At 46.1% G+C, this 25,646-nt stretch overlaps 1 protein-coding gene across 3 annotated transcripts in view; it reads right to left on the bottom strand.

The window, feature by feature from the left end:
• Window positions 1–25,646, bottom strand: part of LOC142590225 (BAI1-associated protein 3-like) — a 517,523-nt gene that overhangs the window by 97,420 nt on the left and 394,457 nt on the right. For all 3 annotated transcript variants that reach the window (XM_075702152.1, XM_075702153.1, XM_075702154.1), the window contains exon 8: window positions 14,153–14,318. In XM_075702152.1, coding sequence (XP_075558267.1) covers window positions 14,153–14,318 — 166 coding nt within the window. The remainder of the gene's footprint in view (window positions 1–14,152; window positions 14,319–25,646) is intronic.

Genomic DNA, 25,646 nt, shown 5'->3' with positions numbered 1-25,646 from the left:
ATCCAAGACAGCCTCTAAGATCTGGTGGGTCATATGAAGTCTCCAGGCAACTCCAAAACAAAGACACCCGTTCCGTGCGGTGGCTCTACATCAACGCCGGACCGAATTGGAGGTAGCAGAGGACTAGTGTAAACTCAATGTGGACGCATCTAATGCAGTGACTTCATCCCTTGTCACCATCGCGGCCCCGTCACCTGATCAGCGACTCGAAGTACCATTTACGATGCAAGAGCTTGACGCTGCGATTTCGGTTTCTCGACGCTCATCGGCACCAGGAGCAGACGGAATCAAGTGCGCTGCACTCTGCCATCTTGGCACAGAATCACGACGTCTTCTTCTATCCTATTATAATACGACATGGGAGAGAGGAAATGTTCCAGTTAGTTGGAAATGCAGTCGCGTTGTAGCGCTGCTTAAACCAGGGGAGTGCCCTAACGAGCTTTTCTCCTACAGACCGATCGCCTTAGCCAGTTGCGTCGACAAAGTAATGGAGAGAAGAGCCTTGTCAAGACTGGAATGGTTTCTAGATAGAAATAATTGCTTTCCTGATTTTATGCACGTATTTAGAAGAGGCCGTTCTTCAATTGACGGAGTTATCGACTTGGTCTCCATTGTTGAACAGGAAAGAAGTCGCCGTTGGTTAGCTGCAGCTGTTTTTCTGGATATTAAGGGTGCATACGACAATGTACTCCATTATGCAATCCTCGATGCACTGGAAGATTTAGACGTCGGTGGCCTGCTATATGCATGGATTGTTAGCTACCTCAGTGGCTGCACGGTGTATATGTCGACAAGTGATGGCGACACCGGACAGTACCATATACATCGAGGTGTTCCACAAGGGGGAGTTCTCAGTCCAACTCTTTTCAATGTTGCTTTGATTGGCCTTGCATCTGAACTTCCTAGCCCGGTGAAGATTAGCACATATGCGGAAGACATATGTATTTGGGCATCTGGAGCCACCCATCCCCAAATGCGAGCTAGGCTTCAACGTGCAGTGACAATCCCAACTAAGTATAAGCGACGTCAAGGTTTCCAACTCTCAACAGAAAAATGTTCCGTGATTACATTCACGCGAAAACAAATGACCAGATATCCGATAATCATTAACGGAGTAGCGATACCTACGGTTACACACCACAGATTCCTTGGCTTAGTCATAGACCGGGGATTATCTTGGTCAAGACACGTCGCCGCACTGAAGTCAAAGCTGAAGTGTTTTGTTCCCGTCCTTCGCGTTGTTGCAGGAACAAGATGGGGCCCTTCGGAGTCGTCATTACTCCAATTGTACCAAGCACTATTCGTAGGATATATACGGTACACCTTGCCGGCGCACTCAAGCATGGGACTTAGCTGTGTGTGCGCGCTGGAAAACATTCAAGCTAAAGCATTGCGCACATGTTCGGGCCTCCTAAGATGAACGTCAACCAATGGAACAATAGCGGAAGCTCGTGCTTGTCTTCTTGGGGTATACTTGCTTTGCGAGCCTCTTCGAATGTACCTTCGCGGGTTGACCCGACACAGGCACCATCCTCTGTCATCGCTCCCTGCCACCCACCCAGGTTCCAGCTTTTCAAGGACTATATCGCGCCATCAGAGTGTTCTGCCGTCAAGATTTTCTCCCGCCTGTATTCCGAGAATACCTCCGTGGGTTCTGCCTCAACCTATCGTTACATTGCAGATCCCCGGAATTACTAAAAAGTCATCCGTTGCATCTATTCGGCTCAGGCAACTCAACCTGTTGCACATTTCTGCAGAGTACGGGGGTACTGTACACGTGTATACCGATGGCTCTGTCACACCATATGCCTCAACTGCAGCCTTCGTGATTCCACACATGATCATCGCTCGGTTGTTTAAACTAGACCATAGCTCAACATCAACTGCCGCAGAACTTGTTGCTATCCGGGAGGCACTTCGATTTCTCTCCGAGGAGCCTCCTCGCGCATGGACGATATTCTGCGATTGCAAGCCAGCTCTGCAAACGATTGACTGTGTCCTCAGACGGGGCCCGTATTATTCTATGGCTATAGAAATTACAGAGTATCTCGACCACGCAACTAGAAATGGCCACAATGTCACCTTTCAGTGGACACTCACACTGTGGTGTGATCGGGAACGAATAGGCAGACGCTGAAGCGAGAACTGCTTTAGATGATGCTTGTGAAGTACGCATTCCGTTCTCACGAACAGACACAAACGCCCTACTTCGTCGCGTAAAACGCAACTCTACGTTGGAACACTGGACCCAACCTGATCGACGAGACAAGCGATTACACAAATGGGACCGAGAAATGAAATTTCGTATGCCTCACAAGTTCAAAAGAAGCCACATGAGCATGATGCACCGGATTCGCCTTGGTGTCGCATTCACCAACCGTTCTAAACATACGATAGGTGCCAGTGATACTAGCTCAAACTGTGAATACTGTGAGGCGCCAGAAACACTTGAACATATATTTTGCTCGTGTCCCGCGTACGCGCAAGAAGGATAGCAACTTGTCTCTTACATTGCAAAGATTCATAACAGATCGCCATCACACGAGTTTCTTTTAGGTCCTTGGCCTAATGCAAACAGCGCAGCCCTGGTAACAAGTGCCGCTACAGCTTTTCTCCAAGTCACTGGGCTGGACACATGGCTTTCGAGATGCCACAACTCTGTGAATTTGTGCATACGCATCTCTTCCTTATACCGTCATCATTCATCAGCCCTTTCCCTTCCCGTCACTTTTCCCCAGTGTACAGTAGCAGGCCAGGGCAAGTTATAGCTCAGATCGACCGCTCTGCCTTTCTGCAAATCTCTCTCTCTCTCTCTCTCTCTCTCTCTCTCTCTCTCTCTCTCTCTCTCTCTCTCTCTCTCTCTCTCTCTCGTTTCTCAGAACATCGATTGTACACAAACTTGCACGACCTCGTACTTTTGTCAGATAAGGTCGCTCCCAGGCACTTACCCCTAGACCCCTTCAGCTAACTCTTACGAATAAGTTATCGTGCAAGCTTCAAGTCACCAGCTCATAACGACGCATTGAGTAGCTTATCTACAACGGGCCAAGCGTACACGCTGCCGTTGTCCGCGCCATCTGGTAGCCAGCTGCAAACTCTCCGCGGCCGTTGCAATCCACCGAGGAGGGCCGGCAGAGATTCGCTCCGTCTACCCGTTGTGCTTTTTTTCATTTCGCAGCGGACGCCGCCCACATCCACCATCGGCAAGCTCCCAGAAACCACTCCATCACACTCGGCGGAGCATCGTTGCTGCCGCAGCAGGATACGGGCGACGACCAAGAAAAGGGTGTCGGCGGCGTTGCTACACTTACTCGAGCGTGCGATCGTGGTAGATAAGTTCCGCAACACTCAGCCATTCCCCGCCCCCCGCCCACCCCCTGTTCCCTTCCTCAATGCACTTTATCTCGTTCCACATAAACTGAACGAAGCAACCAAACTAAGTAAGTGGAACAATCGTCTCGTTCCATAGAAACTGAACAAAGTAAGGGGGAACGATCACGAAAAAAATTTTCCACTTAGTTGATGGTACATTTGTGCAACCAGGTTAGATGTTCAGCTAAATAAATCTTTATTTGAACGATACTGAGAGATGTACAATCCCACTGGCAAGAAGCTCGACTGAAAGTTCCACATACCTCCAGCGTAGTAAGCGGAACATTGATGGACAGATGTTCCATATCGTGACATCTATATGAGAAAAGTGATTAAGAGTGTGTACCCATGCATGTGGTCTAAATTTAGTTCTTCTTCGAATCCAGCCATAGGTGTAATATTGTTGCATATCTTCTGCCTTTGCCTAATGAAACGGCTTCTTACTTAAAGTAACGAAATATACGGAATGACTTTACATATTAGAACTTCTTATACATAACAATAAACATAGCATACATACACATAAAAATAAATATGGCGAACTATAATGGAATAAATATAGGCTAAATATGTGAGGCTATGTCCCACACGATTTAGTTTAGTCTAGTAACAGGCGTACTACCCTCCCGATATAGGTACAGGGTTGTGAAATAGTGTTCCGTGTAAAAGTCGCTAGTTCACTGAAACTCATTTCTCGATATCCATGGCTACATGCATTTAGGAAGTAGAATTTCAAACGCACGATACACTTTCATGCAGATCTCTTTTTAGCTTTTACGTAACACCACTTCATTTGGTAACTATTAATTCCAAACAACTTTCCACTTATAGCGTGCACTTTACTGTAACAACATTAAAGGTGTATTTCTTTGTAAAACACTTAACTGACGCGTTCGACGGATGTTGCCCAAACGAAACTGAGCGATAACCCTCGCGTACACAAATAACTTATTCGTTTCCGCGACCGCTGCACAACAAACTCGAGCCACAAAGCGTGGAAGCGAGCGAGAGATGCACAGCTACAGTGACTTCACGGGTGGCCTGTACTTAAGGACGAAGAGAAAAAGAAAGGGGTGATTATAAGCGGCAGTTAGGCACAGCCGAGGAGGTGATTCGGCAAAGTGAACGCATGCAATGGAAGACGCGAGAACGTTCCGGGTGCTGGGCCGGGCCCGCAGAACGGCCCGGCCCGTATCACCGGCGATGACGTGGTCACATCGATCATCGTTAATCCAGCGACGTTCCATCGCCGTCGTACCCTTTTTGCTATTTGTAGGTGCATTACTCTTTCATTTGCTGCTCCTTTCGTGCTTAGTTTGTTCACGTCTTTTCTTTTACAACCACAGTTTTTGCCACCCCCTTTTTCTTTTTTCCTTCCATCTTTTATCGCTCAGGTCACACCTGTGCTCCCCTCTGTCTCTCCTACTTCCATCTAATGTCTGTTTATAGACGACCACTCCCTCGCCATCGCCGTCTACCCAATTTTCCCTATCTCTCCCGCAGTCGAGCACGCCGGTCGTGTAAAGACGGATGTAACAACCGCATGCGCGCTCAGTGTATCGCTCGAGCCTGCGTGTTACCCTTTCCATTTCGATCTCTTTCCGTCATTGGCGTTTCAGAGAGCCATCCCTATTTCCTGTTTCCCCCGCCAAATCGCAACATCTTCTGTGTTTGAGTTCTTTTGGTTTGCTTGTTTGTTTGTTTTGGCTTTTCCGATTAATGAAAAAAAAAATAAACGCAGTAGATGTGTGCTCCAGTCGGACAACAACCATTGTTATTTACTTTCACATCCACAGACACGTATATGTGTTACTTCTTCAATTTTTCCATCTAACGAAAAGGAGTACAGTGAGATATAAATGAACAAAAGAGAGAGAGCTTAACTACAACATATCTCCGGTTGGCTAAACTATACTGAGAAAGGGGAAAAGGGGTACGAAAGATGATTGAAATAAAAGAAAATGGAAACACGGAAGAATAATAAAAAATATGAGCTATATGTCTGTGCGCACTGTCCTATAGCTTGTTAATACGCCCATTTATAGTCGCCCACAGTGACTATGTGGATTCTGACTGCGTAACAGCGTGCTGTGTTGAATATCAGTGTATGTGACACCTGCGCGTTAGGCATTTGGCTAGACTAGACTTTGCAGCGTTCATTGAAGTCCTCCTTACTTTCTTTCCCTGTCGACCTCCGCATCGTTTCTCCACGACTCGCGTAGCTGCGTATCCCCATTCCGTACCGTTCTCGGTATCCCTTCGCGTTTTCCCTCGTCTCTACTGCGCGTTTTTTTCTCCACCTGCCCATTTTTGCTTGCACATCCGCTTAGTATCACGACACTCGTCACAGACGTTTTCTTAACGCCTGTATATAGAATAAATGAGGAAAAAAAATGGGCTCCGAGCGTAGCCGTCGCGTCAGAAACAGCTCTCGTTTCTTTCGCGTACGCCGTCAGGAGCGAAAAGCGCAATAAAACTAAAGAGAGGGAACCACGGGGAAGGCATGCAAGAGCCCGAGCGAAGCTGGCAAATCCTCTAGTGAAACAGACAAAAAGCAAATGAGCAAAGAAGAATAAGGACGGCCGCCAAATAGCTCTTCAAACCACGAGGCGGCACGGGAATCAGAGCGAAGTGTGGCGGGGGTAAAAAAAAAAGGACATTTGCGCCGCTCTCGCTTTTCTAAGCCGGTCTCTCGAGTTGTTTACCTACTCTATCGCCTGTCGCTCTTACTTCTCTCTCTCTCTCTCTCTCTCTCTCTCTCTCTCTCTCTCTCTCTCTCTCTCTCTCTCTCTCTCTCATTCTGCCCGCTTCGTCGCCTCACGTCAGCGGTTTCTACGCGTCCTTCGGTTCCTGCGCGGTGCGCTAAGAGTGGCGACGCCGGCGCCTTAAATGTCAGCGGCTCCTACGAATGAGCCCGCCTACCTCTCTACCTTTTCCCTGCCCCCTCCATGTCCATCTGTCGCCCGATGCGTGCCGCACTGATTCCTTTTCTTTCTTTCTCATTCGTGCTCTCTGTCAGTCTCGTTCACTCTCCCTTTCTTATTCACACTACCTTTCATCAAGACCTCTCAGGCACTCTCAATCACTCACTCTCTATTTCACACCAATTCCCTTCACCTACCTCTCTCTGACTCATTCTCCTTTTTTGAGCGCCGCCATCTCAACTTCGTCCTAAACCACTCTTGGTTTCTGATTCACACCTCTCACTCACTCTTTCACGCTCTCTCTCTCACTTATTAAGTCTCTCCCACACGCACGCGCGCTATGCATTAGCAACCGCCGAAACGTGATTGAGAGCGGCGTCGGCGACGGCAATCCTGAGCACCAGACGCACTTCAGCGTGAAGTGCCCTGTGTGCAAAGGATACACCATCACTCGCGGCTAGCCGATGCCTTCTCGCGAGACTTCAAAATAGAGCCGCCGCGTTGTTCCTTTCATTTTCTTTTTTGTTCTTTAGGTTCGTGTTCGTAACGAGCCTACGTGCTCCCAAGTGTCTGAGGCGCCATTTTAGTGCGGCGAGCTTTTCTTAGTAGATCGAGGACGCTTTGCGTTACACGTGTCGGAGCTAAGCAAGTTCAAACGTGCACTGAAAGTTGGCGTGTTGCGCATTAGAGTGTCGCGCAGGTAAGCCTTCGGTGCGCAAATGGAAAGCGCGGTATAGCAGGCTCGAAAGGGCGAGGAACAGGTTTCTCGGAATCCAGTGCTATTTGCGGTCCGACGTGCGCGATCACCACGTCGTGGAGTGACACCGGGGCTCTATATAGGCGAATTATTTATTGCAGAATGTGAACCACATTCGAAGCGAAAACTTTCTTCTTGAACACCGAGCGAACCGGAAAGTACTTTTAAGTGAACGAACTGGGAAACGGATGCAGCAAAGCGTAAGCATAATATCTGAAGTCAGAGTGTTCTACCGTACGTTAAACTGATGGGATACAAAAGGCCTTGCGAGATCACCTTTCCCGTACAAGTTATGAAAGAGACACGAGAATTTCTGCTCAAATGAAAGTGTTACCGAAAAGGAAGGTATTACATGAACGACCAGACAGAGAGAGAGAGAGAGAAAACAAGGATAGGAAAGGCAGGGAGCTCAACCAAAACAGCATCCGGTTTGCTACCCTACAATGGAGGTGGGGGAAAGGAAATAGAAATAGGAAGAAAGGGAGAGAGTAAGCACTGTGTATAGTGTATGAACTAACAAAATGGCAAAAAATTATGCGACAGAAAATAACTGTATTGCAAACAAGGGCGTAGACGTTCACGTTCGACGATAGAGCTTTCTTCGAAATCAAAAGCGATTTCTCGGAGTGTGGGTTAAGCAAGAAAGGTCGTGAACTTTTAGGCGTTTAGTATGACCGGCTGCGTATGCATCGATCGAAACAAAAATTAATATCAAGGTTTTCGCCGATCCGTACAATCTTTCAGCCCTTCCGCGTTAGCTGCAATGACACCATCTAATATCCGTCTCGCTAACCCTGTCTTCGACGCACTGTCTGCTGCAAGAAAACGTCTGGCTGTAGATAAATGCCATATCATTTCTTGGGCATTATGCACGCAAAACTTGAATTAGCCAACAAACGTTCACCAAGAGGGAGTAGCGGGTAATACGAAAAAGTCAATAGAGAACACTGGAGGTGATCAAGACCGAAGGAAGCAAAAGCAAAGAACAGAGGAGGAAAATAAAACGGAACAAGAAGCACGCCCCTGCGAAAGACATAATCGTAGCCCATTCCGTGGAATAGCCGGCGGTGAAGACTCAGAGGCACGCGATCGCAGTATCTCGACGCTTGAACACGCGAGATCCCCAACAATTTGTTAGTGTCTTGATTCTTTCTGCTTCAGTTGTCATTTAATTCTAGCCGCTTGCTTCTTTCTGCCTTCTCTACCTCAGTGGCTGCGCAAAAAAAAAAAAGTTTTCAGAAGCTTTATGGCTTCAAAAGTGACATTGTTTTTTGTATTAAAAAGCGTCTTAAATTTGCTTGGCGATCTTTCCGGTGAAGTTCTGAAATCGCTGACTACGCTTGTGTGCTTATACAGGTATTTCATTGGGCCTATCTTATTTCTTTACTGGCTCTTATAGTCACGCTGCTTTCTCATTAATGAGTAGTGTGAAATCTGCTGAACTGCAAAACGTCCCACTGTTCTGCTACGTGCGTGGGTGAGAGAGAGAGAGAATCCATGTAATGGTTCACTCCGGCGTGTGCGTGTGTGTGTGTGTGAGAGAGAGAGAGAGAGAGAGCGTGCGTATATTTCTGTGAGTTTGTGTGTGTGAGAGAGAGAAATAGAGAGACAGTGCGTACTTGTGTGTGAGTTTGTGCATGTGTGTGCGCTTGTTTGTGTGTGCATGAGAAAGGGTGTGTGTGCGTGTGTTTGTGAGTGTTTGTGCGTCTGTGCGAGTGCATATGCGTGAGAGAGAGAGACAAAGAGAGTGCGTGTTTATGTGCGTGCGCGCGCGAGCGCGTGTGTGTGTGTGCGTGTGTTCTATTATTGTTTGTCCTTTCCGATATTTAGCTGTCGATATAAGCTTGCGAGAACTCCTTCGTGTATTGGCAGAATTCTGCCACAACACATCATGGCACCAACCTTCGTCATTTGTAGCACAGTCAGTGACAGTACAGTCGCTATCTAACTTCATCAAAATAAATTGGCCAAGAGGCAACGTCTCTAAGCGGGCCATTCTGCGACCCGCGATGCTTCACATTCAGAAGTGTCTCCTGTAAAGCGTGCACCTCCTTACGCAATGTCCTACGACGGCAAAGCTATTACAAGACCCGTGTGTGGAAACTTGGAAACACGCGACCGTCTCCCAAGGCGAAAAATTTGGTGGTTTCTGTGGAACGGGTCTTAGAAGCGCGACGACCCCAATTTTAATCGTCTCTGTGATACACATCCTACGAATACATCCGCCATTTCATTTCCGCAGAGTGGAATGGTTGTCATTTTTTTCCATTGAGAATCTGGCGTCGTTTCTCGGGCTCGCGATTGTCGTTTTCGTTCAGCATGGCGGGAACGTTCTTCGTCGGTGGTCGTTTCGCGCTGCTGCCGTTTACATTCTAGTTGCTGTTCCCTGCGGCGCTCCTCGTATGCATGTTGTTCTTCGGGTGTACGAACTATAAGTGTCCGCCCCATCGATAGCGCCGGTGTTTTTAGCGCCGATACCTCTCGCGCTTTTATACTGCGATAACCTTGACTTCAAGCTGTTGTTAACGGCGAGCGTTCCAACCTGTTCCGCATTTTTGACATCTGCGCCGCCGCACTGCACCCATATGGGTTTGTTAGAAATCGCTAAGTCCATTTTTTTTTTTTTTTTTTTGCCGGACGCCGAAAAAATCTACGAAAGGCTAGTCATACACAGCTTTCGCTGTAGTAATATCTGTTTGTTGGGGCATTTCTTTCTTGTTTGTCCAAGAAATGCGCCCTTCTTTCACGGTCACTAATTCACAACCTGTCCGACAACAACATGGTGCTAATCTTCGTACAGTGTGTTTGTAAATATCGGGTGTTGCAACCAACACTGGTGGTGAAAACTTTATTGAAAATGTCCGGCGATTTGGGCGGGGTGGGGCCATAAGCACCCCAGCCTAGGTGACGGCCTCGAGCCCTTGGACTCGGGCGGCTTCCTCGGCGTGCCGGACGGCCCACAGTTGATCGGCTTTCAAAATTTTTAATAAGTTGCCGTTGCCAGATAGCACTACTCTAGTTCATGAGCTGGTATACTCGAAGAAGTGGACATTGCTTGCCCAAAAAAATTTAAATGCGTAATAAGTTAATTAACAAAAATTCCCGAATTAAGTTTCTAATGAATTAATTTATGGCCTGTACTGTAATTTAAAACTCTAGCCGGAGAGTTTGCAAGGCGGATCCACTTGGAACGAATTCGCACGATGACGCCAGTTTCGAGATATTTATTCCTGAACTTTGTGGGAATCGCACCTCTACAATTGTACTTTATTTCAATCGCGCTTCGGACTAAAAAAAAAAGGGGGGGGGGGCGCTGTAGCGGCGCGACTATCACCTCCAGAGCAAGCGAAAAAGAAGTGGGCTCGCCTGCACGCAGCGCGAGAATACAATACGCTAGCGCAATCGACCTGAGCGGCCACGGTGTCGGCCGCTCCCGAGATCCCGCGGCTACGGTGGCTACCGCTTCGCTCCGCCACACACAAATTCGTGACCCGGACGACCGAGCCCAGCCTTTCTGCATACTCCTTACGACTTGTGAATGCGCGAGCACTGCCCAATTCAAGGCCGCTGAGCGGTCCTTCGAATTATGAACTCCTCGCCTGCAAGCGGGCGCGTCGAGACTCTTGGCGCGTTTCCATTTCGTCTGATTTGAAAGTGAGGATAACACAGGCTTCCGAGAGCGAGAGCGAGTGTGACGTGGCGTCGCGGCGATTTCCCCTACCTTCATGCAACATCTAGCCGGTATCGCTGCAGCAAGCGATCCCTTTCGACCATTCGACTCCTTCGAGGCGCGATCATGACGTGGCGTCACGGCCAATGGGACTTTAGGTGCCGTTTTTTCGCTTGTCCAGACGACATGCAGACGCCGGCTTTATCGCTCATTGCGCCACTTCATGCTTTCGCATGAAAAATTGTTGCTTCGCCCACTGCGAGCATCCGTGGGGGGGGGGGGGGGGGGGGGGGGGGGAAGAAAAGTGGCGGAGAGTGCTAGCGCCTCGGGCTGTTGCTCGAATGATAGTTTTATTCATCGGCGATATTTTCCAGTGATCACTTTTCGTGATAACATCCCTTACTCGCGTATTCCGATAGGTAAATGCGAATCAGCCTCGAGGCAATGCTTCCTTTACGGCACACGCGCTGTCAACGGAAAACGCAGAAAATTCGTGATAAGAAAAACGCCAGAAAGACTTTTACCACACGGTGTCTAAACAGATTTGTGTTTGGGTCACGCGAAAGTCTGAAGTTCGACGCGCCCTCCGTCCTTGAGCACTCTTACAAGTGCGGAACGCGCTCTACTCCGCAAGAGGGGGAAAATGCAAATGCGACACAAGTGGGATCACGTGGCAGAGCTGGCTTCCTGCCGAGGAAGCCCTTCAAATAACGAGGGCGGAGACGTGCCGGGGTTTATTCGCGAGGGGTTTCGCGACGGGGTTCTCACAAACTGGAGGCAAGACGTGCGACGACTACCGGAGAGAGGTCTGGCGCCAGCGGCTGATCGGCGCAGGACGCAAAAAAAAAACAAGTTTCTTTCTTATCATTACGACTGTCTTTAAGGGAACGTTTACTTCAGATTTTCAACGCAGGCAGCTCGGCTTCATAACAAGTTCAACGGCGAAAATGCGCGCAGTACACACATAAGAATGATGGGTCTTAAACCAATGGAACATGACTATCAATATCAAACGCCAGCTTTCTGGTAGACCTGCTCAGATATGCTACTGGAGACAGTTATTGGTGAGCCGTGTTCCTTTAATATTGTTACGCGCTATTCAGGCATTCTGAACAAGGTTCACAGCACGACTACGAATAGGACGATCGAAAGAGCTCGTTCGTGTTGTGTGGTTATTCTGCCATCTTGGCTCTGACTTCTCTGTGTAAATATAATTTTACACAGAGAAGTGTAAATATTATCCTGTAAATATAATTTTGTCCAATCTTTATCTACGTCGCATGTTTTGGTGCAGGTGCGGGCAGAATTAAGTGTGGGTTCTGTGATGTTGTACGGCTTCCATCATTGCCTCGCATCGTGAACCACATGTAAATCATTTTGACGTTGTAGCTGTGCAGAAACTTGCAAGGTGGAGAGAAGCAATTAATGAAGGGCAACTGAGACATCCACCCACTATTACGTGAAACTCCGGCCTTTGCTTCATGCAAATGTCATCCTAACTTCTCTCATAGCATGGCCATTTGTCAGCCATATCATGAAATTTACTGACGTCCATGGTAAAACTAAATACAGCAATACAAGGACTTTTTGTTTCTTCTTCCTTGCTTTCAAGAAGTCACACACTGACTGTCCCACCTAACGTTCCCTAAGCTATTATAAGAAGAAGAAGAAACCGCTCCGGAAGATACGGTCATAAGGGTCGTCTGACCTTTCAGCAACGAACACCTCAGGTTTTATCATTTTTCCACCACGTTGTCTATTTATTCATCCGTTTGTTTAACAAGTTGACGAACGTTAGCTGTGACGCACGGTATATACACCACAGCTGCTGCTACACACATACCACGCACTTGTTGCTATTGCAGAAGGCACCAAACACTGTCCCATTGCTAGTAGCCACGCGCACACATTTTCACTTTAGGTGTGCACGTGCGAGCTGCATGTGTACACCTAACTACATGGAAATTGCAGCCAGCGGCGTCTGTCGGAAAGCGCTGCATAACCCAGTGCGCTCGCGGCCCACCCGCACAACCTCGGTTGCTCCTCGTGTGACAGTGCCGACCTACGTCACAACACTCAGCTGCACACCCACCCCAACTCTGTCATTCTCAACCAGAAGGCTGCTTTCGGACGAGTAGGTAGTACTTTCCTACATCGCCGAAGGCCACGTGATGCTGAGCAGCTGTTTGCATACTACACCGTGGTGCACGCAAATGGGTTCGAGCGGAACGCAGAGTAAACTTAACGTCGAGCTTAAACATGCGTGTGATTCCTTTCATTTGGCGCTGACATATAGCCGACAGCTTTCCGTCGGTCTTATCTCGTGCGCCGTAGAGGTTCGACGCCGGTAGCCCCGCAGCCGGCGTTCCTCATCGGGCCAGCGTTGCGAGACGCCTGGTAGCTGCCGGGGCGCTGTTTCTGCAGCACAACAGCAGTAGTATCGTGGGCTCCGTCTCGTCACATTGCCTCCGCGTATTGCTATAGCACAGCGTCCAAAGAACTTGAGCGTAGCTCTAGAACTTGTCATTTTCAATGCCTCGCTTTCGGGTGAAACTGCCCTTTAATTTTTATTTTACTTTTATTTTTTTCGTGTGGGTATTTCATCTTCTCCGTGATCGATTTCTACATCTGACCATAGCTCATGCCGACCAGACGCGTTACCATTAACGTGACTGTAACTTCAGCAATTCAGCAAGGGACCTTTAAAATTTATGAAAGTAGTTGTTTGGGAGGCTTCCGTGAGCATAATAAGGCTTATTGAGCAGCCAATAAACGTCTACAGACGATTGAGAAAAATAAACAACAACCACAAGAGCGATTAGAAAGACGTATTAATGCTATTTGTGTGCTTTATACCTAATCTTGCGTCAATGTCAATTGTAGGTTTCCTTAAAACCTGTAAATTGTTTTTCCAATTGTAGAAGTGACGATAATCGCGTACTTATTCGTTTCTCTCGCCGCCGTTCAAACGTAGCTCCGTGTATAATATTTGTCCATCTATACAAGCAACCGTTGCGAGCACGGGCATTTCCAAACGGCTTTGCCCGTGCCCTTGCAGCAGTGGTCTTGCAGCGCTCAGAAGCTTCTGATCGTGTGTGTTATCAACCAGCTATGCCGAAAAAAAATAAAAAGCGGGGCGTGTTTTCCAGTTGCTTAGATTTACGAGACACATTTTCTAAGTTTTTAACCAACTTAAGAGCGTATCATCGCTCGAGCACAGATAACTATGGGGGCTTTCTTGTGGAACATATAGTGCGAAATTCATTCATTCATTTTTGATCAACTGTAGTTGGAATGCGGTTACATTTGTTGCCCCGTTTTGTTTATTCGAAGGAGAGCGGTGCCTTTCCGGGCGGACCATTTTGTGAACAGTAGTATGGTCTACGCGGGTGGTGGCTGGGTAGCCTACGGCACCCTCGGTGGACCCACCTCCAGCGGGACGTTGACGCATCCGAGGAAGTCGTCGACGGTGTCGGCGGGGCTTGACCGCGCTGACTGGGCGATCTGCTTGAAGTAGCGGCCCAGCCCCTTGAAGCCCGTCACCTCGTTCAGCTTGCGGGCTGCGTCGAACACCGAACTCTCGTCGTCGTGGTCCCTGGATGTGCACGAGGAGGAGTCTAAACGACACATCGGGTGCTCGCTTTTATTATATGTATATATATATATAGGGGATTTCTTCAAAAGTTCAGCACGCAGGACCCGACGTAACACACGAAGGAAAGAGACGGCGGACTTTTTGGAAGACTTATTTACTAAAGGTTTTCGGCTTGTGGACCAGACTTCGTCAGGGTACAGCACTCAGAGTCTGTCCGTCAGAGCACTGTACTCTGACGGAGGCTGGTCCACCAGCCGAAAACGTTTAGCAAATAAGTCTTCCAAAAAGTTTGTCGTCTCTTTCCTGCGTGTGTATACATACATACATACACACACACACACACACACACACACACACACACACACACACACACACACATATATATATATATATATATATATATATATATATATATATATATATATATGTATATATATATATATATACGGCGTTCCAGTTGTTTACGTCTCTTTGAAGCGATGCATTTATTTGGCCGGGTCCCCACGCTTCCAGCTTTGCACCTGTATCTGTTTTTATCTGGCCATTTATGTAACATTGACACACACACACAGATGTATACGTGTATGTGTTGCATAACCGGCCAGACAGGAATATATATATATATATATATATATATACGCAGCGATGCCGTCCCACAGCACTCAACGAATAGCAAGTGACGCTCACAAGCCTGTACCGTGCATTTTGATAAGAACACATTATCGAACACATTACTGGATGCTTGTAATTTGCCTTGCCTGAAAGACGCGTACTTCTTTTTTTTTTTCGTTTTGCCACAATCCCAAGTTGCGAAATTCTTGGTCGTACGTTTCTTTTTTTTTTTGTATTCTTACAATGACGCAAGAATAAGTGTTTTCCTGTTTGCTTCATAGTTCGTGGCTAGGTGCGATCAGTCAAGCTAAATAGACTTCGGCGAAATTTCGTAGCTTCTGAGAGAGAAAGCTAATTTCGAGCAGCTCAGACCATTTCGCTAATGCCCGAGTGTACTTCTCTGAGCTGAACAGCTGCTCGACCAATGATGTCGCAGTAGGGATCATCGTTGAAGCGGACGACGACGTCCTGGCAGGTCACACAGGGGCTTATCTACCTGGCGTAGTTTCATCGCTGGAGCCACGCCGACGTTTTCCAAGCCATTATCTAATATTCACGCGTAATAACATTATTCAGAATTCACCGACGCCTTTCGGAACGCTCTATAATCCGTCCTTTTAACGTACTTCACCCGTGTTCCCCTAGACGCAGTTTACAGCACTGTGATATCGCTTTATTTTGTCGCATAACTATATAGAAATCGTAAATTTCATTCCGGTTTCTATATTTGCATTTTTATGATTCTCAGGAAAATTTTAAAGCGGATTAGTGGCTTGAAAAGAAATCTCCTAGCCCCAATCAGAGCAGTATCACATTTGCGTTAAAGGTCACAAGCCTCATCAAATCCAGTGCAGTGATCGATGCGTGATACGATTTCTTAGTCACGTATTCAGATAGGGGTTTCTGCTGCAAACCTTCCTGATGAGACAAACCCTTTATCAATAAATGATCCCAAATGTGCTATGCATTTTTTATTATCTATTCTTATCATAATAATTATAATATCGGCTTTCTGAATACAGAAACACTTCGTAGAAGAAAGAAAGCAAGCCTGCGACAAAGTTTGTTATTGTAAAATTTCCTTTGCAATTCTTCGTTAATCGGTAATTCTGTCGAAGAACACCTCATTCGGAGTTGGTCCTTCTTATTTTTTGCACAAGCTTAAGATCTAATCTTCGACCGTCACGCCAAGCATGAAAGGTATTTAAAAACAAGAAGAAAAAAAAACTAATAAAGCTACATATGTGCATACGAAATTGTAGCTAAATCCTGTACTTTAGCGCTTCCTCCGTGAACAATCAGAATGCCTTAATAAGAGACGAGAAAAAAAGCAAATCACGTCTGCATGCTCATTTTTCGGAGAGACTGTCGTCTGCAGAACCAAAAAGAAACACATACCGAAGTACGTCTGCACCCTAATTTCCCTGCTACAGCTTATGGTCTGCTAGAAAAAGGCAGAAAGAAGAACAAAGCAAGAGATGAAGCAGATATATTTTCGGGCACGGAAAGATCGTCTGCACTGCGCGGGAAAGCAAAAAGAAACGTTCGTCTGCAGTTGTTACGAGTCTCTAAGTTATATCCACCACCATGCGAGCCCCATTCTCGTAGCTGGAAACGCGAGCGGCAGCGGCACACACGACTTGCCGCTGTGGCAAAGCGAGTTTAGTCGTCTGTTAGTCGTCTGTCGACTACGGAGGACGGGCAGCATGCATGTTTTCATAAAACATGCAAGCGTGGATATCGTTTCTGCCGGACCGCAACATAAAACTTCTTAGGCGCGATAGAATGTGCCAGCTTCTTGCCACTCTGGCTACATTCACTTTACTGGCTCTCGGTGCGTCTTCATCCATTCTCTCTGTCTTTATTCCTTTCTTTCCTAGCATCGATCTTCTTCGATTCCTTCTCTCCTTCGTTCTTACATTCGCTTGTTCCTTTCTCAGCTCGTTCCGTTTATTGCGTTCATTTTTTTGTTCTAGCTCTCTTCCATCTTTCGTGCTTCTTCATTCCTCGCAGGCTTTCTATTTTTTTTTTCTTCCCCGTCCTGAGAGCTCCCGAACAGCAGAATGCCACGTCACGGCCAGAATCCAAGGCGACAGCCAAGCCGTGCCAACAGCCGATCCGTGGAGCCAAGACGCGTCACCAACAGCGCCGCTGATGCATAAATAATGTTTCGCCATGAGTTTTCTTCCTTCGCTGTTCGTCGCCACTGCATTTTCTTTTATATTGCTCGGAAGTCGGCCGAACAGTGTTTTCGTTCTTATTCCTCGCCCATTAATAGTTCATTTTGTGCTTATTTCCTGCTTCTCTTCCTGCTTTTGTCCGGAAGTTGGGCGAACAAAACGAAAGGTCGGACACGCCCCGCGCACTGTTTCCGTGCGTCTGCGGCCATTTTTCTTTCGTTCTTTTTTTTATTACTCCACGCAAACGCCAAGACAGGCGTTCTTGCAGGGGCTTCCATTTTTGTTCCAGCCTTGTCTACCGGAAATTAATTAGTTTCCGCCTGAATGCCAAGCCGAAGCAGACGACACCACAACAGCTCGGTGGTGTTATATACGTCGTCTGCTCGCTCCATTGAGCTTCTGCACCGGTTCTACCATGTTTCTTTTTTGCTTATATTCGCCGACTATGGAACCGCTAGCTCTCAACAACTGCCACATACAAACACACACACACACACACGCCAAGAACGAAAGAATGTAAGCCGTCGAGTAAATCCTTTGATAAGCGTCGGTCTATCTTTGAAGCAGAAATAATTACGAAGGGAGCCATCGACGCGGATAGACAAACTAATACGTCGGCTACGAATGGCGAGAATCTCAATCGTCTTTCTTATCTTAGCAACGCCGGTGAGGGATAAATAATTGCCTGGAACCAAGAAGGCACGTAGACAATTTAGAACAGCAAGCGTCATCTCTAAAACCCATGATGTGCTTGAGAAAATGCAATGTCACGCCATTGTTTTTTTTCTTAACCGCGGTGCCTCTCATAACACGCTCAAATTGTGCACTTGCCTTGAGTGAAAGCGGGGGACCGGATCAATTTTATCGTTTTACTTTGTGTAGTATTGTATTATCTTTTATTGAATGTAATGTGTTCTCAGACGCAGAAATGCTATAAGCTCTAGTGCAGTTCAGAATTGCAGAAATCATGGCGGGAACGCTGTTGAAGTTTTCTTTCACAGTGGTGTTTAAGAACTTAAGCTACACCTGGCGCCGGCTTTTAGAATGCACAGCTCAAAAATTATTACTAGCCCTGTCCTCACATAATGCACACACGTATGTTGCGGAGGCACAAACATAATAAGCCTACACAAAAATAAAGAAAAATAAAAACAAGAACTAAGCCTAACCAAGAGGCGTTCCATAAGTACGATCCTTAAGTATTGCTTACTCACAACACAGCGCGATACAAACATTAGTATACTGCTACATACGAATGTCATATTATAAGTATTATTATTCCTCAGCTTGCCATGAGTCTTTTCTTCCTAGGACGTGTCAAGAATGGAACCACCTTCCCGCCGCGTTGATTGCAATTGAAGACCAGGCACAATTTCGTACGGCCATAATCAACAGCATCGCTTCGGGCTTCACATGTCTATGACTACATCACTTGCTGCCGTCTTTACTTTCTTTGTTATGTAACCTTCTTTTTTTTACCCCACTCCCTTCCGTAATACCTTGTGGTCTTGAGGGTATAATAAATGAAATAAAACGTGAACATCTAAAAATAATAGAAAGACAGGCACGCAAGCAACTGTTTCCTAAAAGGGACACCCCACACACCCGCTTGAAGAGGAAAGAAATAAACAAAAAGAAGGAAAAGAAGACGAAAGTATACATCACATCCTATAAAATCAAATCAAGTTATTTTGCTTGCTTTTCACAAAGCAATAGTGTTGTGCATTCCAAAGCACGCATCTGTTTGCCGTGTCGTGGATCAAGCATAGTTTGGTCACATCGCGAGTACGTGTGGCTAAGTTGCGAGCAGTTCGTGAAACAACGCTTTACCTAGATGTTTCGAGCATCACAGTATCGGTAGTTGAAGTGTTTTCTCGACCAGTACTTCTTCAACGTTGCAAAACATTAGCAGCGCCTGATGGTCGAATGGCTGACACGGACGCACTGCAGCAAAGAGAAAACAGTCTTTCGAGAGAGCAAAACCACTAAAATCTATTCAGCCATCTCAACGGTATCTTCATGTCACATACAACGCAGCATGGTCCCTGTGGTCTTTGAAACATTGTAACAAAGACGCAACTTAGTCATCCGAGCACGCCTATTCGGTGGGTGATGTCCCAAACCTCATTAAGCGTTCTCTTTCTCATTTGAGAGCTTTTACCTTTCACCTGCATCAATCAAAGCAAAAAAAATACGATTAAATTCATCCGTGACTTACTTTTCATAAAGAAATGCTGGAAAACCTATTTCGACTTTATTTCTCTCTCACTCTTCTCCATATAACCAAGTTATCTCTCGTACAGGTTGCGGTTCCCAAGTAAATTGAAACGATGCTTCACGCACGCAGCGCCATATCGAAATTCCCCCATCAAGCTTCGTAAGAATGAGCGCAGTATATTTGCACAAAGTGTACGTTGCTTCAGCTCCGCCCGGAAAAGAAAGTAAGACCAGCAAGCTACGAAATTTCCCCAAATTCTAGTGCACAGCAAAACGTCATCTTTATGAGACTCAATCCTAACTTGCCTAACGCATCACTTGGTCGTAAGACATAAAATCTTCTTTTTCCTACAACCTGTCATTACCGTTCCACGTGGATCCGACCAGCTTTCGTTAGAACCAACGCGTATTTCTTTCAAAACATAAACCTTATTTGCAAGGTTGACGAATTGCAGTGCCGGTCAATTCTACATTTCTTTACGGAAAGCCCACTCACCGACAGCGATATCCACATTTCAAAAGCATCCGTGTCAAACATTGTAAAACGAGCGTTCCCTACAGCCAAGCTATCCGGTTCAAAAGAATATGTTCGGACGAAAGTGAATTCACTAGCAACTGTAACCAGCTTCCTAACGCACTAAGCGTACAGAAGTACCCTTCACAAATAATTGACGATGCCCCTAAACGGGCCGACTGTCTCGACTGGTAAGAAGTCATTTGCACGGACAAGCGATCGACGCCAAATTCACGATCTAACCTTATCCGAACAAACTTTCCATCCATTCCTAACGTGTCATACATTCTCAGAAAGCAGTATAACTTGCCGACACACCAGCAACCGTCTTAAAAACATTTTCACAGAAGCACCAAGAGTGGACTATCGTCGCTCTAGGCATCTGCGTGACCTAGTAAGCTTTTCCAAGACTAAAGCGATTGCTTCTGCTGGTTGTCATCCCTACAATAAACCCGGTCGTAAAGTTCAAATACATAGCACCACATCAAAGACTGCTAGAAGCACAGCATCTAACGTTTTTGTTAAAATCAACGGCTACTTCACTTCCGCCACTACTAACACCTAGTCTCTGCATAAATGTTCATTGCGTCATATACACTATATCGGTCAGACCGAAACATCTTTCCGCATCCGATTCAACAACCACACAGCAGACGTTAACAGCTTGCCGCACCTGCCATTATCTCAACACGTTCAACTGCCAGGTCATCCGTTTGGAATCAATGTAACAGTAATGCAACAAGGCTTCAAATCGCACCATGATCAAAAAGTACGAGCATCCTTCCCCATTCATAAATTTAACACTGTTCTATCCGACGTCATCATTATCATCGTCATCATCATCATCATCATCGTCGGGCTATTCTATGTCCCCTGCAGTACGAAGGCTTATCTCTACGATCTCCAATTACCCGTGCCCTGCGTCAACCGATTCCAACTAGCGTCCGCGTATTCCCTAATTTCATCGCCCCACCTAGTCTTCTGCCGCCCTCGACTTCGCTCCCCTTCTCGTGGTACCCATTTTGTAACCCTAATAGTCCAACGGTCATCTCACCTACGCATTACATGACCTGCCCAGCTCCATTTTTTTCTCTTATTGTCAATTACAATATCGGCTGTACCCGTTGCTCTCGGATCCAAACCACTCTCTTTCTGTCCCTTGATGTAATGCCTAGCATTCTACGTTCCATCGCTCTTTGCGCGAACCTTGTTATCAAGCTTCTTTGTAGGTATCCAAGTCTCTGCCTCATATGCCAGCACCGGTAAAATGCACTGATCTACACCTATAACGGTAAGCTTCCAGTCAGGAGCTGACAATGTTTGCGCTTCAACCCATTTTTATTCTTCTGTGAATTTCCTTCTCATGATCAGGGTTCCCTGTGATTAATTGACCTAGTTAAACGTGCTCCTTCATCGACTCTAGAGGCTGACTGGCGATCCTGAACTCTTGTTTCCTTGCCCAGCTATTCATCATTATGTGTGTATTCTGCATAATAATCTTCAACCCCACTCGTACACTCTCTGTTAAGGTCCTCAATCATTTGTTGTAACTCGTCTGCAGTGTTGCTGAATAGGACAATGTCACCTGCAAATCGAAGGCTGCTGAGATATTCGCCGTCGATCCTTACTCCTAAGCGTTCCCAGTTTAATAGCTCGAATACTTCTTCCAAGCACGCAGTGAATAGTACCGGTGAGATTGTCTCCTTGTCTGAGCCGTTTCTTTACAGGTATCTTCCTATTTTTCTTGTGTAGAATTAAGGCAGCTGTGGAATCTCTGTAGATATTTTCCAAGATAGTTACGTAAGCGGTCTGTACTCCTTGATTAAGTAATGTCTCTATGACTGCTCGTGTCTCTACTGAATCAGATGCATTGTCGTAATCTATGAAAGCTATATGTCGACGCTCATTGTACTCTGCGGATTTCCCGATTGCCTGATTAATCACATGGAGAGAGAGAGAGAGAGAATACACAGGGAGGCAAGAAGGTTAGCCAGAAGTACTTCCGGTTAGCTACCCTGCACGGGGGGGAAGGTTAAGGGGGATAAAAAGAGAAAGAAAGTGGAAGGGGGAGATAGAGAGAAAGCGAGACGAGCACTGACAAAGCGCATACACAATAGATCGGTAGAGGGCGGCATTCTTAAAGTGTATCGTCAAGCCCCGTAGAACCCAGGAACCTTAATAGCGCGACTAAGGCCTTCAAAGCGGATGTTCCTTCAGAGCGCTGACTTTCTGAGTACGTAGGAAAGGACCACTTGTTTGTTTCTGCAATCACCTCACCGAATTCAGTTTGGTTTGTTGCAGTCCAAAGAAAAAAGTTCAACTCAAGTAGAGTTTTTAGAGCCAGTAACTTTTTTTAATTAAGAAGTTTTAATATGGCGTGCCTCAAGATCATACCGTGGTTTTAGCACATGAAACCCTATATATATATATTTTAATTGCTTCACTATGGCAAAATTAAAAAAATGTGAACATTATAACACATTATGCAATCAATGGAAAATGATAGCACTATTCTGTAAATTACACCGCATAACATATCTAAAGCGGACAAAATCAGAGTGTTTCGCGTAACTTGAGCCAAACTCCAAACCAAAGTACCAAAGCCAAACCAAAGTACCTTTCTTTGCCGCCACTTGGAAATACTCAGACTAATTTTTTTTTCGCATTCCACCTGATTAGATAATTAGTCTTAATTAATAATAGGACTTCGTAAATAATAAAGTTAGATGAGAAATCTCGACGACAAAAATGTACATCAACATGGAAAAACTCCCGATACACCTAGCCTTCCGTTACTCAATACGTGCTACTTGAAAGTGCTTTTTTTCCCGAGCGTGAAGGTTGGCGGTTTGATGCGCGTCGTCTTCCCGCGTGCCCAGTGTTGGCGGTCACGTGGTCTAGTGCGCGATAGGGGATCGCAGCGCGGGTATGCTCCTCTACAGCCAGCGGCCTTAGCTGCGCAGCGCTGGCTGTCCGCTCGGCTGAGAGTATTCGCGGCGCGCGCACCGTATCTTGGAGGTAATCTGGCGGGTGCAAGGCGCAGCGCGAGTCGAGATGGCTAGTGTCTTGATGCGCACTGTCTTAGCCGCGCGCCTACCGTGTTGGAGGTTATCTCAAGATTTCGGGGAAGCGCTGAAGCGAAAAGCAGCAAGACGGCTTCACTCCCTTCTGCCGTCGCTCTTCAAAACGCCAGCGCCGCAACGTCGAATGCTTCGCTGCCATCGAGTAACGGCTGGCCCTAAAGAGGTCTACCTACCCGTTTTTGTAAATTCAATAGAAATAAATGCAAAAAATGACTGCTTGAATTTTCCATCGTGAAATTCATTCCCACAGTGTTATCATCATAAGCAGCAGCAGCATTAGCAGCAGAAGCCTGGTTACGCCCACTGCAGGGCAAAGGCCTCTCCCATACTTCTCTGACTACCCCGGTCATGTGCTAATTGTGGCCATGTTGTCCCTGCAAGCTTCTTAATCTCATCCGCCCACCTAACATTCTGCCGTCCCCTGCTACGCTTCCATTCTCTTGGAATCCAGTCCGTAACCCTTAATGACCGCCGGTTATCTTCCCTCCTCATTACATGTCCTGCCCATGCCCATTTCTTTTTTTTTATTTCAGCTAAGATGTCATTAACTCACGTTTGTTCCCTCATCCAATCTGCTCTTTTCTTATCCCTTAACGTTACATCCATCATTCTTCTTTCCAAAGCTCGTTGCGTCGTCCTCAATTTAAGTAGAACCCTTTTCGTAAGCCTCCAGGTTTCTGCCCTGTAGGTGAGTGCTGGTAAGATACAGCTGTTATACATGCAGTGTTGTATGCACTCCTAAATTGAAGACGCCAAATGAATGACGTCAATTTCACATCAATTATTATTCACGTGCACATAAGCATGTGAGTAATTGTGGCGTTCAAACGTGCATTAATGCTTTTGCTTAAACGAAAACTAAACTCAAATATTAGGTTAAGATGAAACGTATATTAATGCTTTGGCCTAAACAAAAACGAAACTGGAATATTAAGCTGCGATAGTGAATCCCGATTTTGCAATTCCAAAGTGCATCTTACTGTGAAAGCTGAATTGCGGAAGCTCACGCATTTGAGCAGATTTGTTCGTGACTCTTTCCGCTCAAGAGGTGAAATATAGCTTCCTTCTTGAGCTACACTAAGCAAGCAAAGCGCTAAGACCATGGGACGGTGTCACAGCCTTCTCCTGGCATCACCTCACCCCAACCTCCATAAAAGTTTGATGGTGCACAACTTGGGTCCCAATAATTATTTCTCGCTAAATTACGAGTACACTGTGCAAGCGCCGGAACACGCAAAATGTAAGCTAGTATATTGAAATCCACGACGTCACACTGACACACGGCCGCTGAGGCCTAAGCGCAAAATTAAAGAGAGGAAAGCTTGTTCGTCTTTACGTCCGACCGTAATAAAATATTTTTTTTTCGCCAAATACGTGACGTTAGAGTTTCGAAAGGATGCTTTGCTTGAGCAAGGTTATTTGCTATTGGTTCTTCGTGTCGAGTTCAAGCGCGGCACACAACATCTGAGCAATATTACGCAATCAAAAAAAAGTGCTGACGTTTTCTTCTTTTTTTTTCCATGACGGCAACGTTTATCACTCTCTTTCTGTTTCATTTAAATTTTCTCAAACAACACGACTCGGTTAAGTGCCGCGGACAGTAGTTTTTTCTAATCAATAACAGCGTCGCCGACACCCAACCTGCAAAAGTAACCCCTTCGCGAGACTAGAAACAAGGCTGCACGGTCTGTTCATAATGAAAAGAAAATATAGATATTATAGTTCAAACCACGTACTGAGTCAGGAGATTTATCGTATTTACAAGATGACCGAAATATTTCGCCACGCTGGAGTCTGTACATTCTTTTTTTCCCTTCGTTTCACCCTATTCTTCGCAATCTCAGCGGATTTGCATTTTAATTTTCTGCCACTACTTCGCCATACTAACTTGTTTCTTTCTTTTTTTTTGGGGGGGGGGGGAATTAAGTTTGCCGTCGGTGTACCCAATTCTTCGTCAATTCCATATTGTTTTACGTGTTTTAGGTGTATTTCTTTGGCGCATTAGAAGTCTATCGAATAAAAAGAAAATCGAGCTCATCGATTACATTACTTGCCCTATGTCTTCGTGTTCATCATTACGGCGTCTTCGCTTACTTTACTTTTTCGACCCCCGAAGGTCAGGTATCCGCTTCTTCGTAATTCTATGTTTTTCTTTTAAATCTTTTCCCTCTATGTTTACGCAATACTGCCCTCACTTTCTCATTTTTTTTTTCTCGTTCTCTGGTTGCTTGGCCAGCGGGCTATCGATTCTAAAGTGAACGGCAGCATCAGGCCACGCGCGCAAGGAGCCGGAGATTGAATTTCTCTTTTTCTCTTCTTTGTTTCGTGTCTCAATCTTTGTCTCTCAACTGTGGCGGTTGCATTTCCTTTTTACTTTTGTACAGGTAAAGTGAGGTGAAATCTTCCCTTACCGAAACGAAAGAAAAACAACAGCGAAGGCCGTGCTTCTTCTTTTACGTTTTTCTTGGCACGCCAGTTTGAAGACAAGGACCCTAGCACCTCCTCCTCCTTTTCAACACGCATCCTTCCTCTCACTTTCGGTGTATCTATCGCAGAATGTTTCATCGGCTACCATTCCCTTTATACGTTGTTCTCCGCTTTCCAGCCTTGCGATCCGCTGTTCATTATCCCCAACTCTTGTCCCAATGTTTTCTTGCTTCTATTTTGCCTTCGTCGTACTTCACTGCAAGGGCCCTTCACCCTCCCCCTTCCCATTTCCCCT

Source organism: Dermacentor variabilis, chromosome 8, assembly GCF_050947875.1.
Source record: "Dermacentor variabilis isolate Ectoservices chromosome 8, ASM5094787v1, whole genome shotgun sequence".
NCBI lineage: Eukaryota > Metazoa > Arthropoda > Arachnida > Ixodida > Ixodidae > Dermacentor > Dermacentor variabilis.
Note: the sequence above shows the minus strand (reverse complement) of the source record. Positions and strands in the feature narration are given on the sequence as shown.